General features: G+C 56.4%; 2 protein-coding genes and 1 long non-coding RNA gene across 3 annotated transcripts; all 3 read right to left on the reverse strand.

Annotated features, from left to right (window-relative positions):
- Positions 1-222: 222 nt before the first annotated feature.
- LOC139829225 (uncharacterized) lies at positions 223-2,833 on the reverse strand. Its single transcript, XR_011741616.1, has 3 exons — positions 2,728-2,833; positions 1,502-1,605; positions 223-610 (listed from the first exon to the last, which is right to left on the reverse strand). It is a non-coding gene; the product is annotated as an uncharacterized lncRNA (long non-coding RNA).
- A 1,429-nt stretch (positions 2,834-4,262) lies between these two features.
- LOC139829193 (glutamine-rich protein 2-like) lies at positions 4,263-5,055 on the reverse strand. The gene is made up of 3 exons (XM_071815540.1): positions 4,927-5,055; positions 4,655-4,773; positions 4,263-4,332 (listed from the first exon to the last, which is right to left on the reverse strand). Exons 1-3 carry the CDS (start codon positions 5,011-5,013, stop codon positions 4,263-4,265), a joined length of 276 nt encoding a protein of 91 aa, XP_071671641.1. The 5' UTR covers positions 5,014-5,055.
- A 2,364-nt stretch (positions 5,056-7,419) lies between these two features.
- Positions 7,420-11,976, reverse strand: LOC139829229 (coiled-coil domain-containing protein 42-like). The gene is made up of 7 exons (XM_071815681.1): positions 11,900-11,976; positions 11,477-11,582; positions 11,251-11,353; positions 10,163-10,356; positions 9,199-9,420; positions 8,017-8,175; positions 7,420-7,562 (listed from the first exon to the last, which is right to left on the reverse strand). The coding sequence occupies exons 1-7, from the start codon at positions 11,974-11,976 to the stop codon at positions 7,467-7,469; spliced, it is 957 nt and encodes a 318-aa protein (XP_071671782.1). The 3' UTR covers positions 7,420-7,466.
- Positions 11,977-24,358: the final 12,382 nt, after the last annotated feature.

Consider the following 24,358-nt stretch of genomic DNA (forward strand, 5'->3'; position numbering starts at 1 on the left):
TGAAATCCAAGGGCAGAAATTATGGGTAGCAACTAACCTAGAGAAAGGTGGACTCGATGATGAATGGCCTGCACAAAGAGTATTTGAATACTATGATCCAGCCACATGGGCCCAAGATGGAAACTGGGGATCCCATACCCCTATATATACGCTAAACCAAATTATTCGGTTGTAAGCAGTGGTTGAAATAATAAGCAACCAGACGGCTGAGGCACTGAATCTCAGAGCGAGACAATTGTCTCAGACCAGAGCTGCAGTGTACCAAAATCAGGTAGCGTGAGATTGTCTTTTAGCTGAAGAGAGGGGGGCGTCTGTGGGAAACTGAATACTTCGGAGTGTTGTTTGGAAAGAGATGGCAATGGGGAAGCCATAATGAAAATAGCAGAGGAGATAAAACGCGTTGCACATGTACCAGTACAGAAATGGAATTCTATACTTACTAGTAATTGGTGGGGTAACTTATTTGGGGGAGCCTGGTGGAAGAAAACAGGCTTCATGATAGTATGTGCATTTCTGGGATTACTGTTTGTGCCACGTATGACCCCGTGCTTTGTTCGGTTAATACATTCAGTAGTCCAAGCCATGCAAATCTCAGGCACGCCTATAGATCCTGAAATGGCAGCAAAAGGAACGGGGTATAAACTAATGATTTTAAAAGATAACACCAAACTGGACCTGGCCATCGCACTGGGAAGAAGAAACCCAAAAGGAAAGCGCTAGGAACTGCAGTGAGCAGGGTCACCACGCCAAAGAGCGCGAGCTCCCGCTGCAGCCCAACAGATGCCATTGCTACCGGGGCACCAGCCACCCGGTCATCAGCTGCCCCAGAAGAGCAACACGAATGTTTTGTTCAACATGAGAATTTGTTTGTTCTTTGAGGGAGAAAGATAAGTCTTCTCCTGTCGAAGCAGCCTTCTTACTTGTGGTCCGAGAAAAGGTTAAATAGGGAATCATCATGTTAGTACAAGAATTTACTAACCTTCCCGAAAGGGGGGGAACTGATAGAGGGAACTAACTAACTAACTAACCCATTATGTTAAGAAAAAACAGAACCTCGTCGAATGCCAAGGTAAGAGGTTTTACAGCATCTAGATGTAAACTTGAGAACATGAGATAACGAAGATTTACAGCAAAAGGGGGGAATCAGTCTGATTTCAATCGACTTGGCAGCTTGGGTTCCAGTCCATTCAACATAATGAGCCAAAGGTAAAGAGTTCACTGTGACGAGGCTGAAGGAGCCTTCATCCAAAGACCCCTCCTCAAGACCACCAGATGGCACTGCGCAGGTGCAACAGGGAGGGGTCAAGGAGGAGACTATGGAAATGATCACCTGGGACTCATTTTAAGAAGAAGTGGGAAAGGTTATGAATATGTAGAGGCGTTCCTGGGGTCATTATGAATACGTAACACCTTACTGTATTTAAACACACCTCATATTGTTAGAAGTTGCGCATGAACGGTGGAACGATCCCCCTTGCGCCTGACGTCGAAATGAACACACCTGCTTTATAACCTTGTGAGTTGGGAAGTTTTATGACTTTACAGGTTGTAAAGTTGTTTCCGCTCACCATCACGGCCAGAGAGTCCTGCAGCCCCGGCGCAGCTCTGAAGCGAGAAACAACAGATGTAGAAGGCAACCCCAGCTCCTGCAGCATCCTTTTCTTACTCCTGCAGTGATTACCGCCCCTTAAGGGGTGGGGAGGAGGAGGAGATCTCTTCGGTACCTGCAGTCTGCTGGTTCACTGCTGGGGCGCAGTGCTAGGGGCGGGAAATATGAAAATAAACCGGAGCAGCAGCGCTCCTGGGGCGGGGGGTGTTCCCTGCAGAGCATCCCCCCGGGAGCCGGGCCTCGGCTCAGCCCGACCCAAACCCGCCCCACGCCCACCCGGCGGAACCTCAGGAACCAGGGGACAAGTGACCCCAAGATAGGGGTGGCCGGGCAGAGAACGGGTTCCCTCTGGCTGGGAAAGGGGGATTGAGCTGAGGGGGAACGGGAGGTTTGGAAAAGGGGAAGGGGGTTCCCTGGCAGGCAGCGAGGCTGGAGGGGGGGTCCCGTCCCCTCACCCAGCCACGCGAGCTCCGCCAGGGGCTGGAGCGCCGCTCCACGCGGCCGCCGTCCTGTCCGTGCGAGAGACCGCCCCGCCGCCATCTGTAGTGAGGGCACAGCAGCCGCGCTCTCCCCGCCCCGCGACAGACACCTCATCAGCCACCGCCCGAACGGCGCCGGTACCCGAGGAGGAGGACTCGAAGGACGTTAACTCCCCCTCCTCAGTGGGGTGCGCCGCCCGCTTCCCAAGAGCGGCTCTCAGAGCGACCAGCTCCCTTCCTCCCCGGCGGCACGAGGCACGGCCTCAGTGCGGCAGCTTCACTGCCCGCGCCGAAGATGGCGGCGCGACGGGAGCAGGAAAGCGTGAGGCGCTGCAGGCGTCAGGCCCGGCCCAGGAGCCCCCAGCCGCTCCTGCTCCCACGCACCCCCCCCGTTTGCTTTACATTTGTGTATCGTATATAAATGCAGAGACAAGGAGCAGCGGCATGGAGCAGGCTGCTGGGTACGAGGTGTTCCCTCAGCACACACACCCACACCCCCCCGTCCCGGGCCGGGCCGCTCCGCACGAAAGGGAAGGTGAGGGAAAAACAAAAACTAAAGGCACAGAGGCGTCCTGGCTGAAGCCGAGCTGTGCTCATCTACCCTTTGAATGACAATTCCAAAGGCACATCCCCACTCACGAAAGCTGGCGGCTCCGCAGGGTCCCCAGCAGACACAACCACCGGCCGGCGGGGCGGGGGGGGCTCTGCCCGGGGAGCTCCCACAGGGTCCGCAGTCTGAGGACAACGCTCCGCCCACAGCCCCGCACCGAAACCGCCGGAAGCTCCCACAGCCTCCTTGTCAAGCCCAAGGGAATGCGAGCTGGGCCCGTATACGGTCAGTGCTCCAGAAGCTTCTCTGCTCCCAGGCGTTTCATTAAACGAGGGCCCCGTCTGTCAGCCGAGGGCTGTGGGTGTGACCAGAGCGCCCATCCACCGGAAGTGCCGGGCGCTTTCCTGCGGCTGCAAAGTGCTGCGACAGGGGCTGTGGGCACCCCGGGGCGGGGCGCGGAGCTGCTGCGTCCCCCCAGTTCTGGGTCCCCCGACCCAGAGCAAAGCGCTCCCTTCCTCCGGCTGCCGACAGTCAGCCCGGCTTCTTGCACAGCCCCCTGGTTACCCCCTCACCCCATCCCCCCAGTTAGTCCCAGGGGGTGTTTCTGAAGCCCATGGACACCTCAGCCCCACCCGGGGTGCAGGACGGGCCTTTGCTGGCTCTGCCCTGGTGCCCACCGGTTTGCTGCCAGTGCTCCCTCTGGGGGGGCCCTGGGTACCACCGGATCCACCTGGGCACCCCCAAAGTGCCTTTTTAGCGCTTATTTTTCTCCTGAAAAGCAAACACAGTGGGGCTTTCTGCCATCCTGCCCCAGGGACCCCCACTCAGACCACACCGGCACTTGGTTGCCCATCGCCATTTATTGCAGCCGCTGCCCTCACCCTGAAGCACGCAGGCTGTTGTCCCACACTGCCAGCACCACCCCCCATGTCCCCCCAGCTCCCTCCAGCTCCACCACGAGGAGCGGCTGCCCCAGCAGCCCGTGCTGCTCCCACATCCCAGCCCAGACCCCAGACCCCTGTCCCGCCCTGCCCAGCTGTGGGCACAGACCCGTCCCCACAGACAGCAGGGTGTCCTCTGCCCCCCGGTGCCCTGACAGGGCCATACCTGGCTGGCTCCTCGAGGTCGTGGTGTCTGGGGTGGCCCTTGGCGTTGTGGGCAGCTGAGAGCCCCCCATCATGGAGAGCTGCTCGTCCTGCCGGTTCCCATCAGTGCCGTCCTGGCCCGACAGCTGCATCGCGTCCTTCTGGGAAGGGGAGAGCGTGTGACCCAAACACGGGGCCCCACTCCGCATCCCCGAGCAACCCTCCCCCAGCCAGCTCTCCCTGGGGAAACTGAGGCACGGATGGATCCCCCCGCAGGCTCAGCATCCCCCTCCCCACCTCCGTCATCCCTACCTTGTTGGGGCTGCGGGCGCCGGATGGGGACGGCCGTGGGGTGCTGGGCGGTTAGGGCTGGAAGCGCGGGGGCGTGAGGGTGTGTGGGCCCCCGCAGCTCCGCGGAACAGTGGGGTACCTGCACTCGCCCGTCCGCTCCCTGTGGGACAGGACACGGGGTGCTCAGTGCCCGGCAGGTGGCACCCCATGTGTCACTCGACGCCAGGGAGGGGTCAGGGGGCAGTTAATCATGGTCCAGGCGCCAGCATGTGGAGGGGCCGGTCGCAGGACAGGCAATGGAAACCAGGCAGCAGCTGCCTGGAGAGGGGAGAAAAGGGCTGGGGAGCTCCTGGGGGGCACAGCCCCACCTGCACACTGTCCCCTGCCACAAAAAGCCTCTGCATCCACCCTCCAAGATTGGTTCGGGAGGGCTCCTCCCACACGTGCCCCCTCATTGTGCCCCCTCCATCACTGGGAAGCTGCAGCTGGCAGGAGCACAAGGCACAGCCACTTGCTCAGCATCCCCAGGGGTGCTGCCCACTCGGCTCCCACGCCAGGGCACCACAGCGGCACGAGCTGGGACAGCCAGCAGGAACAGGGCCGGCACTGCCAAAGGCACCACTGTCCCCATCGCACTCACTTCCTAATCCCAGCGGCATCGTCACGCTCTGGCTGCAGCGCCTTCTGGAGCTGCCCGCTGAGGCTCTTCCACCGCTCCTCCTGCTGCTCCCGGAACGCCCCCAGCTCCCGGCGGTCCAGCTGTGGATGGGTGACACCCTCAGCCATCTACCCCAGGATGGGACATAGCGGTCCCCAGGGGGACAGCCGGGAGGGGGCACCCTCGCAAGGATGCTGCCTCAGGCTGCCAGGCCCCCAAGGTGCCAGTTCTGCGTGGAGGGGACGAGCCCTCACCTTGCAGTCCATCTGTCTCTGCAGCTCTTTCTGGAACCGGTGCCAGCTCTCCTCCTGGCCCGTCACCCGACTCGTCACCTCCTCCATCACCTTGTTCAGCCGCTCCTCGCACGCCTCAAACTGGCTGCGACTGACTTTGTCAGCCAGGGCGGCTTTGTCTGCTTTGTAGCAGCGGGGAAAGGCAGGAGAGCAGTGGGGACAGGATGGAGGGACAACGTGAGAGGGACAAGTGGCTACGTGGCCCTGTTCACCCCATCACCCCCGTGGGGTTGCTCCCACCAGCCAAAGGCACTCGGGGTCACAGAGGGACCTGGCAAGGGACCCGCAGCCGGGCTGGAAATCCTCCCTCCCCCTGGCTGGTTCTGCCAGCCGGCACCCAAGGGACAAGGGGCGTTTGTCACCCTGCCCGGGACACCCTTGGCTGGCACCAGGGCCCCTCGAGCCCCTACCTCATCGATTCCCAGCACCAGCAGCTGCTCCTTGTCTGCTTTCTGCTTCTTGAGCCTCTCCAGGGCGTGGGACAGAGCCTTCCAAGGCAGACAGCAGCCCGTGACGCCACGGCAGGGTCGGAGCTGCCCCCGGCCAGCCGAGCACCCCCTGCCTCCCCTCCCCAGCCCATCAGAAACCTCCAGGAAAGGCATCGGGAAGCTCTGCAGGGCTGCGAGCAGGGTGGCAGGGGGACAGATCCCTTGGGGTCCCAGCCTGGGCTCTGCCTGCGGGTTACAGCCACCCACCTTGATGTCCTTCTGCTCCTGCTGGCCATCCTGCTGGAGGTTTGCAAGGGCCGAGCTGAACTTCTCATAGTCCTTTTGGAGCTGCATGATGCTGGCCTGGAGGCACTTGAGCTGCTCGTCCTGCTGCAGGGACTAAGAGGACAAGGCGGTGCTGAGCCAGGGGGTGGCTGCCCCGCGGGGACAGACCCAGGGTATTTTGGCTGGTGGCCGCGGGCTCTCAGTGCAAGCAGGACATTTGCTCCAAGGCTTTAACTCCCTTCCACGCTGCTGACTCCCACAAGCCAATTAGGGGGGCAGCGAGGGGCTCCCCCACGTTACAGCAAAGCAGAAATGTTGCTTTTTCCATGTGAGACACGGAACCTGACACACCAATGGGATGTTCACAGAGTTCGCTTTATTGTCGGACCGGGCTGGCTTTATAGCAAAGCTGCCCTGTCCACGCGCCTTACAACAACGTGATTGGTTGTAACTCGTGCTATACAATAACATGATAGGCTGCATGTACTGGCCAGCGCTCTGCACGCGTGTGTTCAGCGATTGCTCACTCATTATTACCTTCTAATGGTGCTCCTTCAGTTTCTTTTGCCTCTGGCTTCACCTCTCAGCCAGGCTGGGGACAACCCCATCCCCCCGGGGCAGGGGGGGGGCTCTGCCACTACAAATGTCTGTTGGAAGCTTGGCTCCTGGATGATTTCTGCACCTCTGACCTTTGCAGAGAGATGTCTCAGGCTGTGTCACAGCAGGGTGGTTGAAGTGGAACAGAAACAAGATCCTTTGGAGTTCTCTGGTATTCCAAGAGTACAGAGCAGCGAGACATCCAGCCCTTCCATTTCTGGCTCTTGACCTAATGTTTCTCTTTTGGGCCAGGCTGAGAAATCTTTGGAAAGGCAAGAAACTGCCTCCCTAGGTTAATCTCCTTTAATGCTCGAAGCCCTGAAATCTTGATATATTTGTTCACTGATAGCAGCCTTCTGTTCTCAGACTTTCCTGGAGGATGCATTAGCCGAATCCACTGCTCTGGGCTCAGGACAGGAAAAACCACTGGAGAGAAGGGAGCAAGTATGTGATCAATGGTCTCTTTGATGCACAAATCTGTAAGCTTATGTCATTGGGTCTTTGGTGCATTCAAATGTCCTCCCTAACAGACTCTGAGCCCAGCCTGAACTCCACAGTGGGACTCCAGAGCCATTTTTAGGCCTCTTGTTTTGCATTCGTCATGTCAGCCCTCGCCATGAACAGCCAAATGCTCGGTGCAACCGCCCTGGCTGGTTCATCCTTCACCTATATCCATTCTCCACACCTTCCCAACATCTTGAGGGGGAAGGTGAGTTTTAGTACGCAGCACATGGCTGTGCAGCAAAACCCACATCTGTAGATGTGCTGGGTGGGGTGGTGGAAAATCTCTGAAGCTCTTCCAAAGCACCGGCCCCCCCTGCTGTGACGTCCCTCTTCAACATCTCAGAGCTTAGTCTGGCTGGAAGGTCCCAATGTGAACACCAGTACTAATCCTTATTTGAAGCTCCACTCCTGTCCCGGCCTGCTCTCCCTATTTTGCCTGCTTTGCTGGGACACCGTCTCCTGCAACCAGAATCCCACCTGCCAGAAAAGGCACCCCACGGCCTCTGGGGTGAAGATGCTCTGATGCTTCCAACCCTCCCAGGAAACAGAGAGACACTTCAAAATCTTTGGTTATTTTAATAGTATGAAAGGGACTCAACAACTGGGCAGGACAAAACAGCTAGAAAGGTTTTGAAACTTCACTGACATAACACAACATCCCTAGGGCTCTCTGTCCTCCTCTTGCCCTTAATGCTCGCGCTTAGCTGCTCGCCGGTGGCTCTCCATGCCCTTCCGTTTCACCTCCGTAACGATGCCTTTGAGGTCCAGGATAGACTGCTGAATCTAAGGTAGGGAAGAGAGATGGCAGAGGTCACAGCAGGGGTGGGAACAAGAGGCAGAGAGGAGCCCATTGGCCCTTTTGGAGTGCAAATTCCACCAACCAAAGTGAGCAGGAGGATGAAGGCAATTGCCCTGCTGGATCTGCACCACCACAATGGGCTTTTACAGGTGACTCAGAGGGGTGAATGAAGCCAGACTATAGCCATGGGTGGATCTGCACCCCCTGCCCCAGCCTGCCCAGCTCCCAACAGGCATCCACCCCCTGCTCTGCCTCCTGGGACGAGACAGGTTTGCCTGGTGTCCTCCGCCCATTCCCCATGCCCAAGAGACAGCCCAGGGGGAAAGGGAAGTGTCTGTTGGGCACCTTGATTTCTCTGGGCTTTCCCCCCCCTTTGGGCAGCTGAGGGTCATTACTGCTCCTCTTTCTGGGCAGGGAGGGGGTCTGGCTTGGCTCTACCATGTCCAGCTGTCTGAGGCTGTCATCCTCCGGCACAGGCACTTTGGCTTTCAGCTGCGTGTTCATGCACTGGAAGAGGTTGTGGACGGCCATCTTCATAGTCGTCAGCATCAGGGCATTCTTGGCATTCCTGTTCTGGATGTCGGCCCAGCGAGCAGTCTGAGGAGGGGAGGAGAAGGAGAGACACACAGCATGGTGATATGTCCCAGCAAAGATGCTGCTTCAGTGCTGGAGGGCCTGGCTTCCACACTCCTTTGTTTTGCTAGGAAGAACCTGTCCTTACCCAGGGCTATGCTGGAGCTGGTTCAGCTTGGTGTGGTGGAAGCAGATCCAGGAACTACCACAGCTGCTCCTTGAGCAGCCCCATCTCTCTGCCAGCTCCTGCACCCCTCGTTCTAGTGGGTCCTCCAGATACCCCGATAGTTGACACCCTGGGGGCAGCGCATCCCACCACCACTCGCCCAGACCACGCGCTTTCCAGCTTTGCCTGGTGGGACTCAACTCCTGCAGCCTGGAGTATCCAGGAAGGGAATTTGGCAAGGCCCCCTCAGACTGATGCAAAGGGAACAGAGGCCAGCAGAGCTGCGCGCGTTTCTACACATCCATGTGCCTTGGTACAGCCCAGATGACCACCAGTTGGGTCATTGTTGGACTGGGAAGGAGGGAGGAGAAGGGGTGAGCCCTGGTGTGCAGATGCTGTGCAAAGGATGAAAACAAATAAAAAATCAGCAAAACCAGCTTCACTCTGAGGCCCGAGCCATGAACAGTGGAGACCACGAGATGGTCCACACTGAAGCCCCATGACAGGGATGATGCTGCAAGGAATGGTGAATGGAAACGAGTCTGACCAGGCTACACAAACCCAACAGGCGTGTGATGGAGCAAGCTTGGGGTCTGTGCCAAGGCAAACCTCCCCAAGGACTGGGTAGCAGATCTCTTTTGACTGTGAGTTCAAACAAGAAGGGAAAGATCCTGGCGGTTTTGTGAGGGCCTTGTTTTAAGCCCTGACATAACCTGCTCCAGACCTGGTCTGTCATTTGTCATTCTGCAGCCCCCTGCTGCAGGGATGAAATGAGGCATCTCCTCCAATTACAAAGTCTGCCACTGTGCCTTGCCATGACCCTGTGGCTTCACCCAGCCAGGCCTTGGAGATCTTCCCCTGCCCATCCCGCAGTTCCTCACCCAGAAGCGGACATCACTTTGAGCCTGCGCAAAACGTCGTTGGAGCTGCTCCAGCTCATTTTGGCACTTCAGGATCTCAGCTGCTTTCTCTGCCTCATACTGATCCAGGAGCACCTTGGCTTGCTCCATCATTTCCCTGTCCTTCTCTTGGGACTGCTGCAGGTCCTTGCGCGTCCTCACCAGCAGCTTGTAGCGGGAAATGACGTCCTGGATGTCTTCAAACTGCAGCACAAGGATCCTGGGTTTAGTAATGCCCCTGCCCTCCCCTCATGACTGCAAGTCCCGTGCTGTTTGGCACCCTGTCCTGACCAGGGACAACACCTCCCCCAGCTGAAAGATTTCCCCTCTTGGCGAGCCTGCTGCCCCAGTTGGTTTGTGAGCGTCGCCACATTCCCTGTTTGATGGCCCCATTGTGCCGGTCCCAGAGCTGCCACTGCCAGCAGCAAGGGGAGATGTCGTACCACCCCCCAGTGCTCTGATAGGAAACAAAGCACAAGTGCAGCTGCCAGGGCCAAGTCACCCAGCCATGGGAGTGGGGCAGCCGGGCCGCAGGAGTGCGAGCGATGCAGGGAGGGACGCCCGCACACCCTTGAGAAGGGCTCAGCTTTCCCGACAGCTGTCTGGGCTCCCATTCTCGGGCAGCTTGGCCCTTCTCCCAAACCATCCATGTCACGTGAAACAGTGACACAAAGGGGTCCCCATGCCCCTCAGCTCTGTGCTGTTCCCCCTTCTAACACTTTTTCTTGGGTTTTCTCAAGCCTTCATCTCCTTTTCTGCTTTTCCTCCCCTCCCTCTGGTCTCCTTGGCTCACCTGGCTTGCAGGGAACCTCCTCCCATCCCACCTGAGGTCTCTGGGTTTGACCAAGTGTCATGATTTCCCTGGACTTGCCTTATCTCCTCCAGGTTTAACATCCACATACAGCCCTCCCTGAGGCCATGATCTGTCTCTCATGTCCAAACTCACCTGTGGGGAGATCTTCACCAGGTAGTTTTTGAAGATGGAGTGCTTCTGCACTTGGCTGCTGAGCTTCTGGTGTTCCTTTTTCAGGGCTTCGAGTTTCTTCTTAGCCCTCAAAAGCTCCATCTCCTTTTGTGTTTTCTCCTCTCTTTCTCTCACGGCTTTCTTCAGAGCTTGGACTCGCAGCTGATCATCTTCCTAGTGATGTTTCCCCCACCAATACACACACACACACAGAAGGAAAGGAAGGCAAGGGCAGATGGAGCTGGGTCACCCAGCAGCACTGGGAGGAGATACACTCACAGGGGACAGAGCAGTGCTGCAGCACCCCGGGGAACATATTCCCTCCCTGTTCAACATGGTGTGGTACAGGCCTGCCCTGGAAGTTTGCTTCCAGAGCTCCAAAATACAGACTCTGCAGCAAACTGTTCTCAGGGAGAGAAGAATCCTGAGAGTTCGCACTGTGACGGATACGGCCTCGCCTGAAAGTTCACCTCTGGAGCTCGAGACACAGACTCCGGAGTGAACGGTTATCAGGGTGCAGGCTCCTGGAGAGAAGGTCAGCAGCGTTCGGCTTGACATATTTCCCCCACGCAGTGAATAACAGAGTGAACCTGCCACCGAACTCTTCCACGTCGCACTTCTCTTTGAGACATCTAAGCATTGTTCTGCAGTAAGCAGAACCCTAACTTTTGCCCCCACAACACATGGCCACCCCTCTTGCACTGACCCTTGGCTCTTGGAGACAGGCACCTGGGACAGAACTCTGCTTTTCAGACCTACTGGGATCTGCCCTTGGGAGTCACCTGGGTGTCAACAGTGGGGACAGGCTGAGATCCTTCTTGGGGGATGTTTGGGGCCCTCAGGAGATCACACTGGTACTGGACAAGCTCCCTGCTGCCCAAGCGCTATCAGGGCTTTCCCCACCTGCAGTACAAACCCCCATGCCCTGCCAGTCCTGTTCCTCACCCCGCCAGGCTCAAGGGAGGCTTGGACAGAAGTGCTGGCCCAAGACTGTCTCCCCAGGGGAGGGGAAAAGGTGGCGCTGTGGCTCAGGGTCACGTCAGCGGAGCTGATCAGGAGCAGGCGTAGCTTTAACCTCCTCATAGATTTCTCCATGTAGCTTTTCAGCTGGTCCTTCTTGGCATGGAGTTCCCTCCACCGACGGGCTATGTCAGCCATCTTCTCCTTGAAGGCCTGGCAGCACCAGAGCGAGCGTGACGTGGCCGCCCGCACCCGGAGCCACTCACCTGCCCATTGCTGCCCTCCAACAAAACACAACACCCCTACCATGCCCCAGCACCCTCCCATCTTTCTCACCTCTCGCTTCTCCTCCAGAGCCTTTTGCACCTGTTTGGCTTCTTTCCTCTGCTCCTGGAGGCGAACAAATGGAGACAGGGAGCCCTCCTCTGTCAACCTGTGTTTCCTGCCACACAAGTTTCCATCAAGGTTACACGCTGGGTCTGGTGCCTGGGCAGGGTGCTGGACTGTGTCCAGAGTGGGACGACGGGCCAGAGCAACCCAGCACCATCTCAGATCCCATCTGGCAGCATGGCATCCCCAGCAGGGAACCCTCTGACAGAGCAAGGGGGGTCACAGGGAGGAACAGGGCTGGGCGAGGGAGGGAGGAGAGGAGACTGAAGCGGTGGAGATCGGGGAGTTTGCCACCGTGGGGGAAGGAGGGATGGAGGAAACAGGAGAAGAGGATGGAGGGCATGGAGGTGGGTGGAGGAGTCCCCTCACCTGAGTAAGGGCAGGAGGTTCTGCCTGTACTGCTTGAGGAAATAGACCGGCAGGTCCTCCTCATCTTTGGCGGCCATCGCTTCAGCCACCAGCAGGGCCCAGAAAGCCCAGGTCCTCCTGGCACTGCTGCTCTACCGGGTCACCCAGGAACTGCTCTGCAAGCCTGGGAGAGACAGCCGGGCAGGGGATGAGCCCCTGGGTGCCTCTTCCCTCTGCTTTCCCAGGACCTTCCTCGCCTCGGTTCTGCCTGTGGCCACCAGCTGCTGGTGCCCAGCTGGTGTGGAATGGTTGCCAGGAGCAGCTGCCTTATGCTCCGGCGGTTCCTTGGCAACCGAGCGGGTGATGCCCGCTCACCGGCGAGGGGGACTGCCCACTGTGTCCAGCACCAGGACCCTTCAGCACTGAAGGAAATCTGAACAAATGCAGATTTCTTTCCCTTCCTATCGTTTTTCCCCATTTTTCTTCTGCTAAAATCCAGCCCAGTGCCCTGTGCTCTCTGCTGTCTTGGGCAGGTATTTCTGCACTCCTCCCCATCCACATCCCACGGTCTCAGAGCTCAGGGCCTGAGTTTGTTCCTTCTCTCCCCAAACACCAGATGCAAAGACACTGAAGCTGAGGTACGTCCTCAGGGATGTTTGATCACCGCACTGCCCATGGTTCCCTGTGTGGCACTGAAGTCTGTCATTCGCTAAAAAAAATAGCTCTTTTTAAAAACACTCATTTTATTTTTTCCCCAGAACAAGGCATTTGAACAAGGTCCATTGCTCAAAATAAAGCGGAGGTATTCATGGGCCGGGTGGGGAGCAACCTACAGAGGATGGTAACTTTCTGCTCCTTCCACAGGACATTTCACCCTCTGATACTCCCTTCTGTCGGCCTCTGGCTGAACATACCCGCTGATCGTGATGGGAAGGGGAGTGCGCCTGGGGACTCAGGTTATACGAATAATTATGATCCTAGAAAGTATTGGCGAGAATGTGCACTGTTCCGAACCCCTTGTTACCAGTGATTCTCCAGCACTGTTCAAGTCCGTGTTATCTGATGACTCGGATGGGGATGGGGGTTTGCAGCATTTTCTTCAAAAGTTAACAGGAAAAAGAGTATGTGTACGGGTTGCCCCGAGATCAGGTAAGACCATGAAAGACTCAAGCAAAATTAGACCTGTGCAATGTAACAGCTCTAGATCATTTAGGACAGAATGACGAGGACTCGTTGAAAGGGGCAGGTATCCCCCAGCTCCTGGAACAGACACTAATTGACACACCACAATTACAGGCGCTATGAGCTTCTGAAATCCTGAGGCAGTCAGCAGACCTTGCCTATCAAGCTATAGTAGAGGTGTCTGAAACCAACAAAGCAGCCAAATTATTTGCAACTATTATCAGGGTCCCAGTGAGAATTACATGCAATTGACTGACCATCTTCAAGAGGCCATCGATAAGCAGGTTGAAAACTTAGAAGATAAGGAAGCACTGGTGTTGAAATTCGCAGTAGAGAATGCTAATGCTTGCTATCAACGTGTTATCTGCGAGTTTTCCAGTACATATTATGTGCTTCTGTGTGTTGCCTCTCTGCAAATCCAGCAGCTTGTCAGGAATGCGAGTTAATTGTTTTACTGGTTGTTTTTAAGTGCGCCGTAAAACCTTCTCCCCACTTTTCCCACTCGCGCTGCCAGCAGCCCTGTGCTTCCCCTCCCCGCTCCCTCTTCTCAGGGGGTTTACTTAGGAGATGGGGTCAGAAATGACTGTTTTCAGTCGTGTTCCTAAGTCATCGGTACTGGGAGGTGTTTTAGAACATAGGAAAGCACTTGGAAATAGGAGAAAATATGATCTCGTTAAATACTGAAATTAGTGTTGGCTGTTGTATAAGTTAAATGACTGGGAAAAGTGTTCTTTTGCTAGAATATTAACTGATTATCTTGCTAGAATATTAACTGATTTGGATCTAGGAAAATGGAATAATGGATTTATGTTTGTTATACTGGTTTTTGAGATCTGTAAATTGTAAAAGGTCAGTGGAGCTAAGGAATGTAACTATTGCTGAGCTACTTGGAATTGCATATAAAGTGTATAATGGTTGGAATGAAACGGGAAAACAAAAGAGCAGAATACGCCAGGCCTGTGCTTAAACATCAATTTCAGGCCTGTGTGAAGCTGCAAGATAAACTCAGCTCATTGTAACCAAGGATTTTGCCAGAGCCTCCTACTTCATACCAGCGATTACGCACCTGCGTGGCCTTGGGACAGTAAACTGCAGCAGGAACAGAAAGAATGGAAAAACCTGGCTGCCGCTTTTACAGCGGTGAAAGGGTTAAAGGGGGTTTCTCTCCCCCCACTGCAGCGATGCTGTAATACTGAATGGAGCAGTCTGACGGTGAGATTTAAAGGCATCCGTAGCAGATTTGTAGTTCTAATGGAACCAGGAAATTAAACCCAACATTTGTTAATAGCCTTATTCTGTGGTAACTGGTTGTAAGAGACTTCTTAGTAAATTCACCGTGCTAGTTTTTGAGATCGTGGGAAAGAAGGAAAGAAAGACAGGTGGGTTTGGTTTGGTTTCTTTGAGACCAATGGAATGCCAAATTTGCAACAAAGTTTTAACAGCTGAATTCTTGTATTTGCCAGAAAACCCTGTACCCCTCTTGGGTCAAGATTTGTTAAGTAAATTTAACTCAGATAACGTTTTCTGAGAATTCTGTTCAGTTGCATGTCCCACAAGAAGCTGCTTGGATGGTGCAGATCTGCTGGTGCAAGTGAGGAACCTCCGAGGAAATTCCGAATGCTGTATTTCCACCAGTATTAACAGCCAATGTTTCGATAAAGCAAACACTGCACTGATAGAACTGAAACAGGACTTCGATCCGGTAAGGGAAGATAATATCCAATAAATCCGACAGCCAAAATGGAGTTAGAGACTTTGAGGAAGGAATTTCTGACAACCTTACAGGCTGACTGCATTCGATTGGACTTGCAGATTTGTCTGTTTGTAGCTACAACATAGAAACAACCCGTGACTATTGCGGGACAGTGTGATGAGATTGCTAACAGACTGATAGACTTGGAATGGACTTTTTTGCCCAGTTCTTTCCATAAAACTGTTACTGAGCCCCTGGAATTGATTGTTACTCTGATCCAAAAAGGCAGAGAACAGATCCAGGCTTCAGCAGGCCGTGACCCGCCTGTCATGTATGTACCTTTTGTGAAACAGATTTTGATTTTTTATTCGCAATCTCTGTCCTTGCACATTGCACCAGCTGATTCTCTTACCAGCACAGCTTTTGGCATAAATGTAAACTGCTTCAAAACCTGCGTGTCTGATAGCAGACCAGAGGCCGTACGTGTGTTCGGTCCTATCCCAAATGCTCGCATGGTTTTGTTGGTGGTTCAGGGCAGTCTCATAAAGCTATAGTGGTCTGGCATGAAGATAACAATTGGCATCACGCTGTTAAAATTGTTGAAGGCTCAACCCAATTAGTGGAACTTGGTGCAGTTCTTCCTGCCTTAGAGCTTTTTAGGGAGGAAGTCTACATTTGGTTTGTGGTTCTGAGTACGTGGTCAAGGTCCTAGAGCGCGTCCCCTCCGCTTTTCTTAAAGAAATCTCGCAACAGCAACTTTCTGATATGTTTGCATCATGGCAAACTGCATTACAGCTTCACACACACGCACTGTTTGTTACTCATATACGCTCTCATACAGCTTTACCAGGTCCCACAACTGAAGGCAATGTAGTTGCGGATTCTTACGCTGTAGCTATAGTCGTTTCCAGTCTGCCAGGGCTTCACGTCCTTTCTTCCATCAGAACGCTGCTGCCTTCAAAAGGTGTTTGGTCTCACTCTCGAGCAAGCGAGAGACACAGAGCGCTCTTGCCCGGAGTGTCAAGGTCTGATTACAAGCTCGCCCTCCCTTGGAGTGAACCCTCGCAGACTCTCAGCTGATGACACTGGGCAGTCTGATGTTACACGTTTCATCTTTTGGCCATTTGAAATACGTACGTTTCTACAGATACTTTTTCAGGTATGCTTTGTGCATCTGCGCATACACGTGAGAAAAGCAAAGACGTTCAGCGTCACTGGACCCGCGGTGTTGCTATACGGGGAGTGCCACGACAGATTAAAACTGACAACGGTCCTGGATACACTGCTAGATCCATGCAATATTTTTTACAGCACTGGGGTGTTTCACATGTCACAGGTATTCCACATTCTCCCACTGGACAGGCTATCACTGAACGAGCACATTCCACACTGAAACAGATGTTATTAAAACAAAAAAGGGGGAATATGACACCTCAGGAACAATCAGACAATGTAACATACACTTTAAATTTTTTTGAATCGTACTGTGCCTCCCTCCTCTATCGCAGCAGTGGAAAAACACTTCCCTGTTCCAGATCCACTGTCTCAGAGACCAAAGGTTTTGTACCGGGATCCCCTGCACAACAGTCAGTGGCAAGGGCCTGTAGAACCAATCACCTGGGGAAGGGGTGTGCTTGTGTTCTTCTTTCAACAGGACCAAAGTGGCTTCCTGCGAAATGTGTTAAACCTTTCTACGAGTTGGACAAACATGGTGCAGGACCTAATGCCAGAGATCCAGCGTCTGTCCCTGCAGCAGAGGGTAACAAAGAAACAGAAGAGACCAGAGGAAGAGGCACTGGCATATCAGAATGATACAGATTTACATTATTTGGACTGGGGACTAACGGGCGAAAAAACTTTCAGTGCATTTGTTTTCCTTATTAGTATGGCTAACCAGCTTTCTCCAATATTTGTTAATAACTGTAATTGTTGTAATTTGTATTATTCTGTTCTATTGTAGGTTGATTGCAACAGGAAATGACACATAAGGTATGATGATCCACAGTGGGCATTCAAACTCACCAACAGAATGCCCCCTTTTGACTTTGGAGGCAAGAGGTGACTGCACCACCACTCCAAAGCAGTTTGTCAGATGACTGTGGTCGCAGGCTGGATTGTGAGGCAGTACACATTCCCCTGATATCTGGAGCTTTCAATGAGGAGGTTGAGGGCTCTTTAGCACCTTCTGTGCCCCACTGTGCCTGTCCCCGCATATATACACCCAGAATGGTACCAAGGTGTTGTCAATAAACTTCACCTCTGCCAACTGATGGGTCAGGAGGGGTGGGACCTTCGGTCAATTGACAGGGTCCTTAACAAAGGAGGTGCCCAGACTCGCTGAGAAGCTTCTGGACTATGTTGTAATGGCCACAGCCACATCTGGCCAAACAATGAAACGGGGTTCCCGCCGAAGACCCCCTTGGAGTGGTCTTCTCGGAGCTGCGGGTCTGTGAACTGGAGTCATTTCCTTAGACAGGAACAGCGTCTAAGGAAACTTCTGGGATTAATGACACCTCACTTCTTTATCTGAGCGAGTGTTTCTTGTGAGTACCTGAAGTAAAAGGCCTCTAGTTTTGTTTCTTGTGAGTGACTACATGCACATTGTGGATCCTCATTATTCTTATGACACTGTATTTAAATAATCTCCTTAGCTGATACCTGAACCTGTATTGTCTGTTACCAGAGTGCTAAATACGTGTAATGCCATTGAAGTTGAATTATAGTGTTTATGAGTGATAGGAAGTAAAATAACAGTCTTAGCTAATGTGCAAGGCCTGATTTAGGATTTAGCCAGTACCCTGCAAAATGATTACATAGTTTGTAAGGATTAGGACTGTAAGACAAAAGGGCTAACATTATCTGATAGCATAAAGTGAGTAGACCATAAAACTTCATTTTCAGCTCTCAATCTGCATCTATGGGTTTTTGTGGGAATTGGATATGCTTGTGTGATGTTTTTTCTTGTAGTCCTTCGAATCCTCTGGAGAATGATACAGAATGCAAAGAAGAACAAAGGCAGGGTCCTTACTGCGCTCATTGGGAACCTGATGTTTAAAACAAAAAAGGGGGAAATGTTGGAAAGTAAGATGTGGGCAAGCAAGATGTGCGGTTCCAGCCACCTGGATGATAAAGGAAGATCCAAACTAACATGACCATCTGGACGGTCAAAGACATAATACTAACATCATAATATCTAAAGGGCCTTGGACAGATTACTTCGAAGTACGTTTCTCGTAATTGTAAAAAGTTATAGCCCAGACTCGTGAGAATGGTATCTCAGGCCGGATAACCGCCCCCAAGTGCATGGGATGTGTGAATGTCCTTGGGCCGGGTCTGTGAATGAGTGGAAAAACAAGTGAGGCAAACATCACATGAGTTCAGTGTGTTTTTAACAACAATTAGTGGAAAAACACCTTTTGTAAACATCTCAGTCCAGGCCTGTACCTGTAAATCCTGTAAATTGTCAATGGTGAATAAAGAAGGCAGCCTAGGCCTAGGTCAGGTCTCTGCTAGGCCAGGCTCTGCGCCCCTTCCTGAACAAGATCTCTGCCTCTGCGTGAATTTCTGTCTGCATCCTGGTGTGCGTTGTTCCTAATCGCGCATCCTCCTCCTTCAGCCGTCCCAGCAGCCAAGCCTTGGTCCCCACCAGGGTGGCCCCAGAGCCGCTGTGTACCAGGGCAGCCACCAAACACCCAGGAGGGTATTGAGAATCATTTGGTTGGAAAAGACCCTCTAGATCATCGAGTCCAACAGGTAACCCACCCCTGGCACTGCCCCATGTCCTGAGAACCTCATCTCCGTCTGTCCATCCCTCCAGGGATGGTGACTCCACCACTGCCCTGGGCAGCCTGTTCCAATGCTCAACAACCCCTCCTGAACCAGGATGGGCACATGTGTGCCTAGCTCCATCCAGGCACTTCAGAGCCATTTACTCATGCTCATGGTCCCCACGGGACACCGTGTCCCCATGGACACAAGCACACGGGTGCCACTTGGGTGGCACACCCCAAAAGGGGACAAGACCACGATGAAGGGCTGGGGGAGGCTGAGCCAAACTGCGGATGCTGGGGGGACACAGAGTCCCGTCCCTGGAGCCAGGCGGGCATCTCGGGCATTGCCACGGCACCACCAGTGGTGTCACAGCATAGCCCATGGCAGCTGGTGACACCTCGCATTAAACAAGCTGCTCGCTGCCAGGCTCTCCCTGAGAGCCGAGGGGATCTACACCCCCAGGGAAAGGCGGGCAGGGCTGAGAACAACTCAGCTCAGTGCACGGACACTGCAGACCCTGCCCAAGGAGGTCTTGGAGCCACAGGGCTGCCCCAGCCCCAGGTTTTGGGGACGGGCACTGCAGCTGAGCTCTCCCATGGGCACAGAGCCCAGGCCAGGCTGGGGTACGGGCAGGGGCTGCCCGCGGGGTCCCCGGCCCCCGCCCCTCAGCCACAGCCACCGTGCCCCACGCTGGGGACAGGGAGCACAAAGATGGTCCCAGGAGCCCTGTGCCCCAGGTGGGCATCACCCCCAAAATGGGGACAGCACTGCTGAGCACAACCACCCCCAGCACAAACCCATCCGCTGCAACAGGTGATTCCATGCGCGCAGATGGACTCAGGGAGACTTCATTCCTGGGTTTGCCAGCAGCAAAGCTGCCGAGCACTGTAATTACAGCTTAGCTGGAGCTGGGGAAGGACGGGGGGTGGATCTCCTCCCAGCCAAGCGATCCCAAGAACTGGGGTGCCCGCCAGAACTGGGGTGCTCAGCCGGACAGACCAGCTCCTGCCGACACCCCCGCGCTCTCCCAGCACCCAACCACCCTACCCAGCCCCGCAGCAACCAGCTCCCAACAGCCTCCCACCTCCCACACGGGCCAAACCACATCACCCGCATCCCCCTTCCATACCAGTATGGGGGACAACTCCAGCCTGGCCCCTCCCAGCACATCTCGGCTTCCCCAGGCCCAGGCCCACTGTGGACGTCCCCCCCCAAAGCCAGGGGGTGCGGCCACCCTGGCAAGGGCCACCCACCTCCTTGGGGACACGAGGGTGCTGGGCGGGGGACGCAGCACCCAGGTTCTCGTGCGGTCCAGCAGCCAGAGTAGGAACTCGAGCGCGTCGTGCTGCGCGTTGCCCCTGAACTGCGCGCTGTGCTTGGAGACGATGTTCTGCAAGAGACGGGCAGGGAGGGCACTGGGCCTGGCGCTGACAGACGGCAAGGTCATTAGCACCCGTCACAAAAACCCGTCCCTGCTTCCTGCCTCTGCAGGGACACTGTGGCCACCCTGGGGACAGCTGAGCACACCCAGCCAGAACGGCAGCTCTGGGGCCCATCACTGTGGTGTCCCAGCTCTCAGCTACTGGGACAAGGCCAGGAGGGGACAGCTTGCCACGGGCAAGGGGACACGGCACATCCCAACAAAACCAGACAAGTCCAGCCCGTGGGGACCCACCAATGTCACCTGCCCTGCACACCCTGATGGCCTGAGCTGGGCCAGGGGAAGGCAATTCCCAGCGCCGGGTGCCCCAGCAGGCAGCAGCTCTGCCCCAGCCCTGCCTGCCCCTGCCACCCCGGCACCAGCAGCCAGCCCGGTGCCTCCCCGTGCCTCAGTTTCCCCAGCCAGGCGATGCCGGCCGTGCCAGCCCAGCCACCCAAGGCCCTACAAGAGACACGGGCTGTTCATACAGCCAAGCAAAAGTGTGGCCCGCGGGTAGGGGAGCTGCCAGCCCTGCCTGCCCTGCCTGCACAGGCAGGAGGAAAGCCACCGAGCAAACCTCCTGCACCCCAAAACCGGGGATGCTCAGCCCATCAGAGCTGGCACTCTGCACTCTCCAACTGAAGTGGTGCAGCTGAGACCGGGGAGCGGACCAGACATGTCCCCGATGGAGCCACGTGCCAGGGGGTTCCCACCAGCCCCCCAAGGGCAGTGCTGGGGTGCTGCCTGCCCTGCCAAGCCCTGCCCCCCCACCCAAAGCCCTGCCAGCTCCCCCTCCCCATGCTGCCCCCTCCTTGTCCCCTCTCCTCCTTCCCCCCAGCCCCTCAGGGGGTCCCCAGGTGCTGACAGGGTTCCCCAGAGCATTCTACCCCCATCTCCCCCATGGAGCTCCCCAAAAGGCCGAACTTGGGGTCCCCAAGGACCTGTCTCCAAGCCTAGGCTGGCAGCAGCTTCTCAGAGCCAACAGACAAAGTACAATTTTGGGAGCCCCAAATCCAGCACCAAAAGGGAGAAACCCCAACCATCTGCATGGATCTGAACCAGCTGATGCAGTGACACCCCAACCATCCGTGGTTACAATCAAATCAGCACAGCAGGGCAGGGTTCAGAGGTCCAGCGCCACCGGGACCCCCCAGAGCCAAGACCCCTCTGGCCGCCACCTCTCCTGTCCCAGCCCCGCTCTCCTGGCAGCAGAGGGAGCAAGGCCACCATCCATGGCCTTCAAACAAAAGGAGACATGGACTCGCTTCTTATTTTTAAAATCTTATTTAGACAGATTAAAAGAAATTAAAATAAGGTGGCAGCTCATGGCAGATGCAGATAACCACCTGAAGGGAGGAAATTCAAAGCAAAGGCTGCAGGTTTGGGGTGTTTTTTTCTGTTGGTTGGGTTTGTTTGCCTCTCTGTGCCTAAGGAACCTGTGTGTTTGGGAGCAGAGGGCATGGAAATCCTGTGCCCAGTGCTGCAAGAGCCGGTTACTTTGCTACAGGGAAATTCAAGGCAACGAGCTCCCCCAGCAGCACCCATGGCACCCTTGCAGTCCCTGGGGGGTGCGTGCTGCCACCCTCCAGGCCGGGAAGGGAGGCGGGCAGGTCTCCCTGGGAAAGGGGGTGCAGAGCAGTGGGTACCCCATCCCTGTCTGCGCAGGACCAGCCCGGCTGCCCCCCAGGAGCCGGCAGCGCTGCCAGAAACCCTGACCAGGGCAGGGTCCAGCCCCTCAGCAACTCCTCTGAGCGCTTTGCAAGGTTTAATGGCAGCAGCAGTTTAATTGCAGCAGCGAGTCCCTGGGGAAATGTCACCCCACAGACGAGTGTCCCTGAGCATAGGGAGCTGCCACGCCAGGATCAAAGTGCTGTCCTGTGCTCCACACCCTGTCCTTGTCCCTAAAACGGGTGCAGGTCCGCAGTACACTGGCCTATGCCCTGCAGGGATGTGACATGCACTCAGCCACAGGGCCTGAGGCCACTGGCTTGGGCTCCCATGGCACCATCCCCTGGTGGCGCCACCAAGACCAGCATGGCGCTCACTCTTGGGCTCCGTGAGGGTGGTCGAGACAGTGAGTTCGCCCACCTAAGGGAGGTCAGAGCTCGGCTGAAGACAGGAGGTGGGTGACGGCAGTGGGGCTGGAGGGACAGCAGGGCTGGGGGGCATTTGGCAGGGCAACACAAGGCCCATGGGGAGGACGTGGCACAAGAGAGGGTGCTGTGAGCTGGGGGTGCTGGGAGCAGCAGGGGGTCCCAGTGAGTGCGGGGGGCACGGGGTGCAGGTGGGATGTGCAGGGCAGGGGGTGCGGTGGGTGCTGGAGGCAGGAGATGCAGGTGGGTGCCAGAGTTGGGGGATGCTGGGAGCAGGAGATGCTGGTGGGTCCTGTGAGCTGGGGTGCCAGTGGGTGCTGTGGGGCAGAGGATTCGAGTAGGATGTGCAGGGCAGCGGATGCGGTGGGTGCTGATGGCAGGGGATGCCAGTGGGTGCTGGAGATGCCGGTGGGCGTGGGGGCCGGGTGCGGTGCGCGGGGGTCCCGCTGTGCCGGGCCGTACCTTGAACTCCGCGGAGAGCTGCGGGTGTAGTCGCGGGTCCAGAGGGCGCGGACCAGCGCCGCCAGCCGGTGCGTGACCTCGGCGCGGGCCCCGCGGGCGCGGTACCGGCCCAGCGCCAGGAACTCGGCCAGCGGCGCCGTGTTGCTGAGGCACTGCAGCACCGCGGTCATGAAGCAGCTCCGCGCCGCCGCTCCCGCCGCCCCCCGCCACCGCCGCCGCTCCCCCGGGCCGCCGCCCCCCCCGGAACCCACCTTCATTGTCCTCCGGCACGGCTCGGCGCCTCCCGCGGCCCCCGGCCAGGCGCGCCCAGGTGCGGAGCAGCCGCCCGGCCAGGCTGCCCAGGGAGCGCAGGGCGCGGCGCCGCCGCCCGCCCCCCGCCGCAAGATTGATTTCAAGACTGAAACCCCTCCCTCCCCTGGAAGGGCCGTGAGTGGCAGTGGCAGTGATGGGGGGGACATCACCTTGTAGAATCCCCCTGGGCCCTGGGGGTGTGGAGGGAGGGAGGACGGGGTGAGGAGGCCCCGGGGGGGCTGTGCAAGAAGCTGGGCTGATTTCGGGAGCTGGAGGAGGGGAGCGCTTTGGGGGCTTCTTCCAGGGTCTGGGACATGCAGAGGCAGGGGGCACAGCGTCTGTGCCCCCCCAGTCCAGGGTGCCCCCATAGCCATGATCCAGGTGCCGACAGCTGCCTCCAGCCATCGATTTCTTTGTTATTTGCCTCCCCCTCGCTCTCCCGCCCCACTGCAGCGATGCTGGTGGGAGGGGGCATTAAGGAACCCCCCACGCAGCACCCACCTCTGTGCTGCTGCTCCTTCTCTCTGGATTTATAATACATTAGATATATATTTTTTAAAAAAAGAGGGGAGAAAAGACCATCTAGAGGCTCTCGAGGGCCAGTGCCCTCCCCAGCAGCGTGTGCCCCCTCACCCTAGAAATACTACCTAGAAAATTCTTCCAGTGCGATTCTCAGGGGAGTCCCCACTCCCAACGCCCTGGCCCGGGACCCCCCTGACGCCCCCACCTCCGCCAGCCCAGTCTGATCTCTGGCTGTCCATGCTGGCCGTGGCTTTCTGGGGGGGCAGGGGGTGGTGGAGGCCGTGGGCGGTGGGTGAGGAGGGGGCAGCCAGGCGGGCTGGGGGTTGTGGGGCGAGGAAGCCCAGAAGGGGCTGAAGCTCCCGCGGGCACAGGCCATGGAGGCGATGGGGCTGTTGCTGCTCTGCCGGTTCTCGGGGGTTTGCAGCTTGGAGAACGTGGCCACAGCATCGAGGACGTTGGGCAGCGTGGCCGGCGTGTTGCTGGGGGTGCACATCTGCGGGGGTGTCAGATCGGTAATGGGTGGTTTTTTGGAGTCCCAACCTGGCAACCTCCCCATCGCTGGAGATCTGGCTGCATCCCGCACCAGGGGATGCTCGAAGCCCAGCTCTGGCGGGTATTGGGGTACCCAGTGCTGTGGGGTCTGGGAGGCACCCCCAGAATGTGGGGGCTGCCTGGGGAGGATCTCCAGCCCAGGCAGGGCCAGCTCGGGCTGCAAAGAACATTTTGGACATCCAGGGTGCTCAAAGCACTGGTGTGCAGCAGGTTTGGGGAGGGGACGCTGCTCTGATGCCAGCTGCCCCGTGCAGGGAGCGGCACGGACGGGGTGATGCAAGGAGGACCAGCACCATGGGTTGGGAGAGTTTTGGGGTCCCACAGGACCCTCTTCACCCGGCTCCCTGTCCCCCTGCTCTGCTTTGCACCCCATTAGGGCACAGAAAGTCAGGCAGGGCCCCCCGGGACAAGAGGCACTGGCCGGGTCTCTCGCGGTTCCCGGTATGGCCCCTGCTTTCTGCGCACTGGGCTGAATTTAGTGCCCTCCCCACCTC

This window comes from Patagioenas fasciata, chromosome 16 (assembly GCF_037038585.1).
Source record: "Patagioenas fasciata isolate bPatFas1 chromosome 16, bPatFas1.hap1, whole genome shotgun sequence".
Lineage (NCBI taxonomy): Eukaryota > Metazoa > Chordata > Aves > Columbiformes > Columbidae > Patagioenas > Patagioenas fasciata.

Excerpts from the sequence above, each read along its gene's own strand:
- LOC139829229 (XM_071815681.1), bottom strand. The coding sequence starts at position 11,976 with ATGGCCGCCAAAGATGAGGAGGACCTGCCGGTCTATTTCCTCAAGCAG. Across the intron at positions 11,583-11,899 it reads AACCTCCTGCCCTTACTCAG|GAAACACAGGTTGACAGAGG; the intron begins GTGAGGGGACTC and ends CTTGTGTGGCAG. Across the intron at positions 10,357-11,250 it reads GAAATCTATGAGGAGGTTAA|AGGAAGATGATCAGCTGCGA; the intron begins AGCTACGCCTGC and ends GGAAACATCACT.
- LOC139829193 (XM_071815540.1), bottom strand. The coding sequence starts at position 5,013 with ATGGAGGAGGTGACGAGTCGGGTGACGGGCCAGGAGGAGAGCTGGCAC. Across the intron at positions 4,774-4,926 it reads AGAGACAGATGGACTGCAAG|CTGGACCGCCGGGAGCTGGG; the intron begins GTGAGGGCTCGT and ends ACCCATCCACAG. Across the intron at positions 4,333-4,654 it reads GATGCCGCTGGGATTAGGAA|GCAGCTGCTGCCTGGTTTCC; the intron begins GTGAGTGCGATG and ends TCCCCTCTCCAG.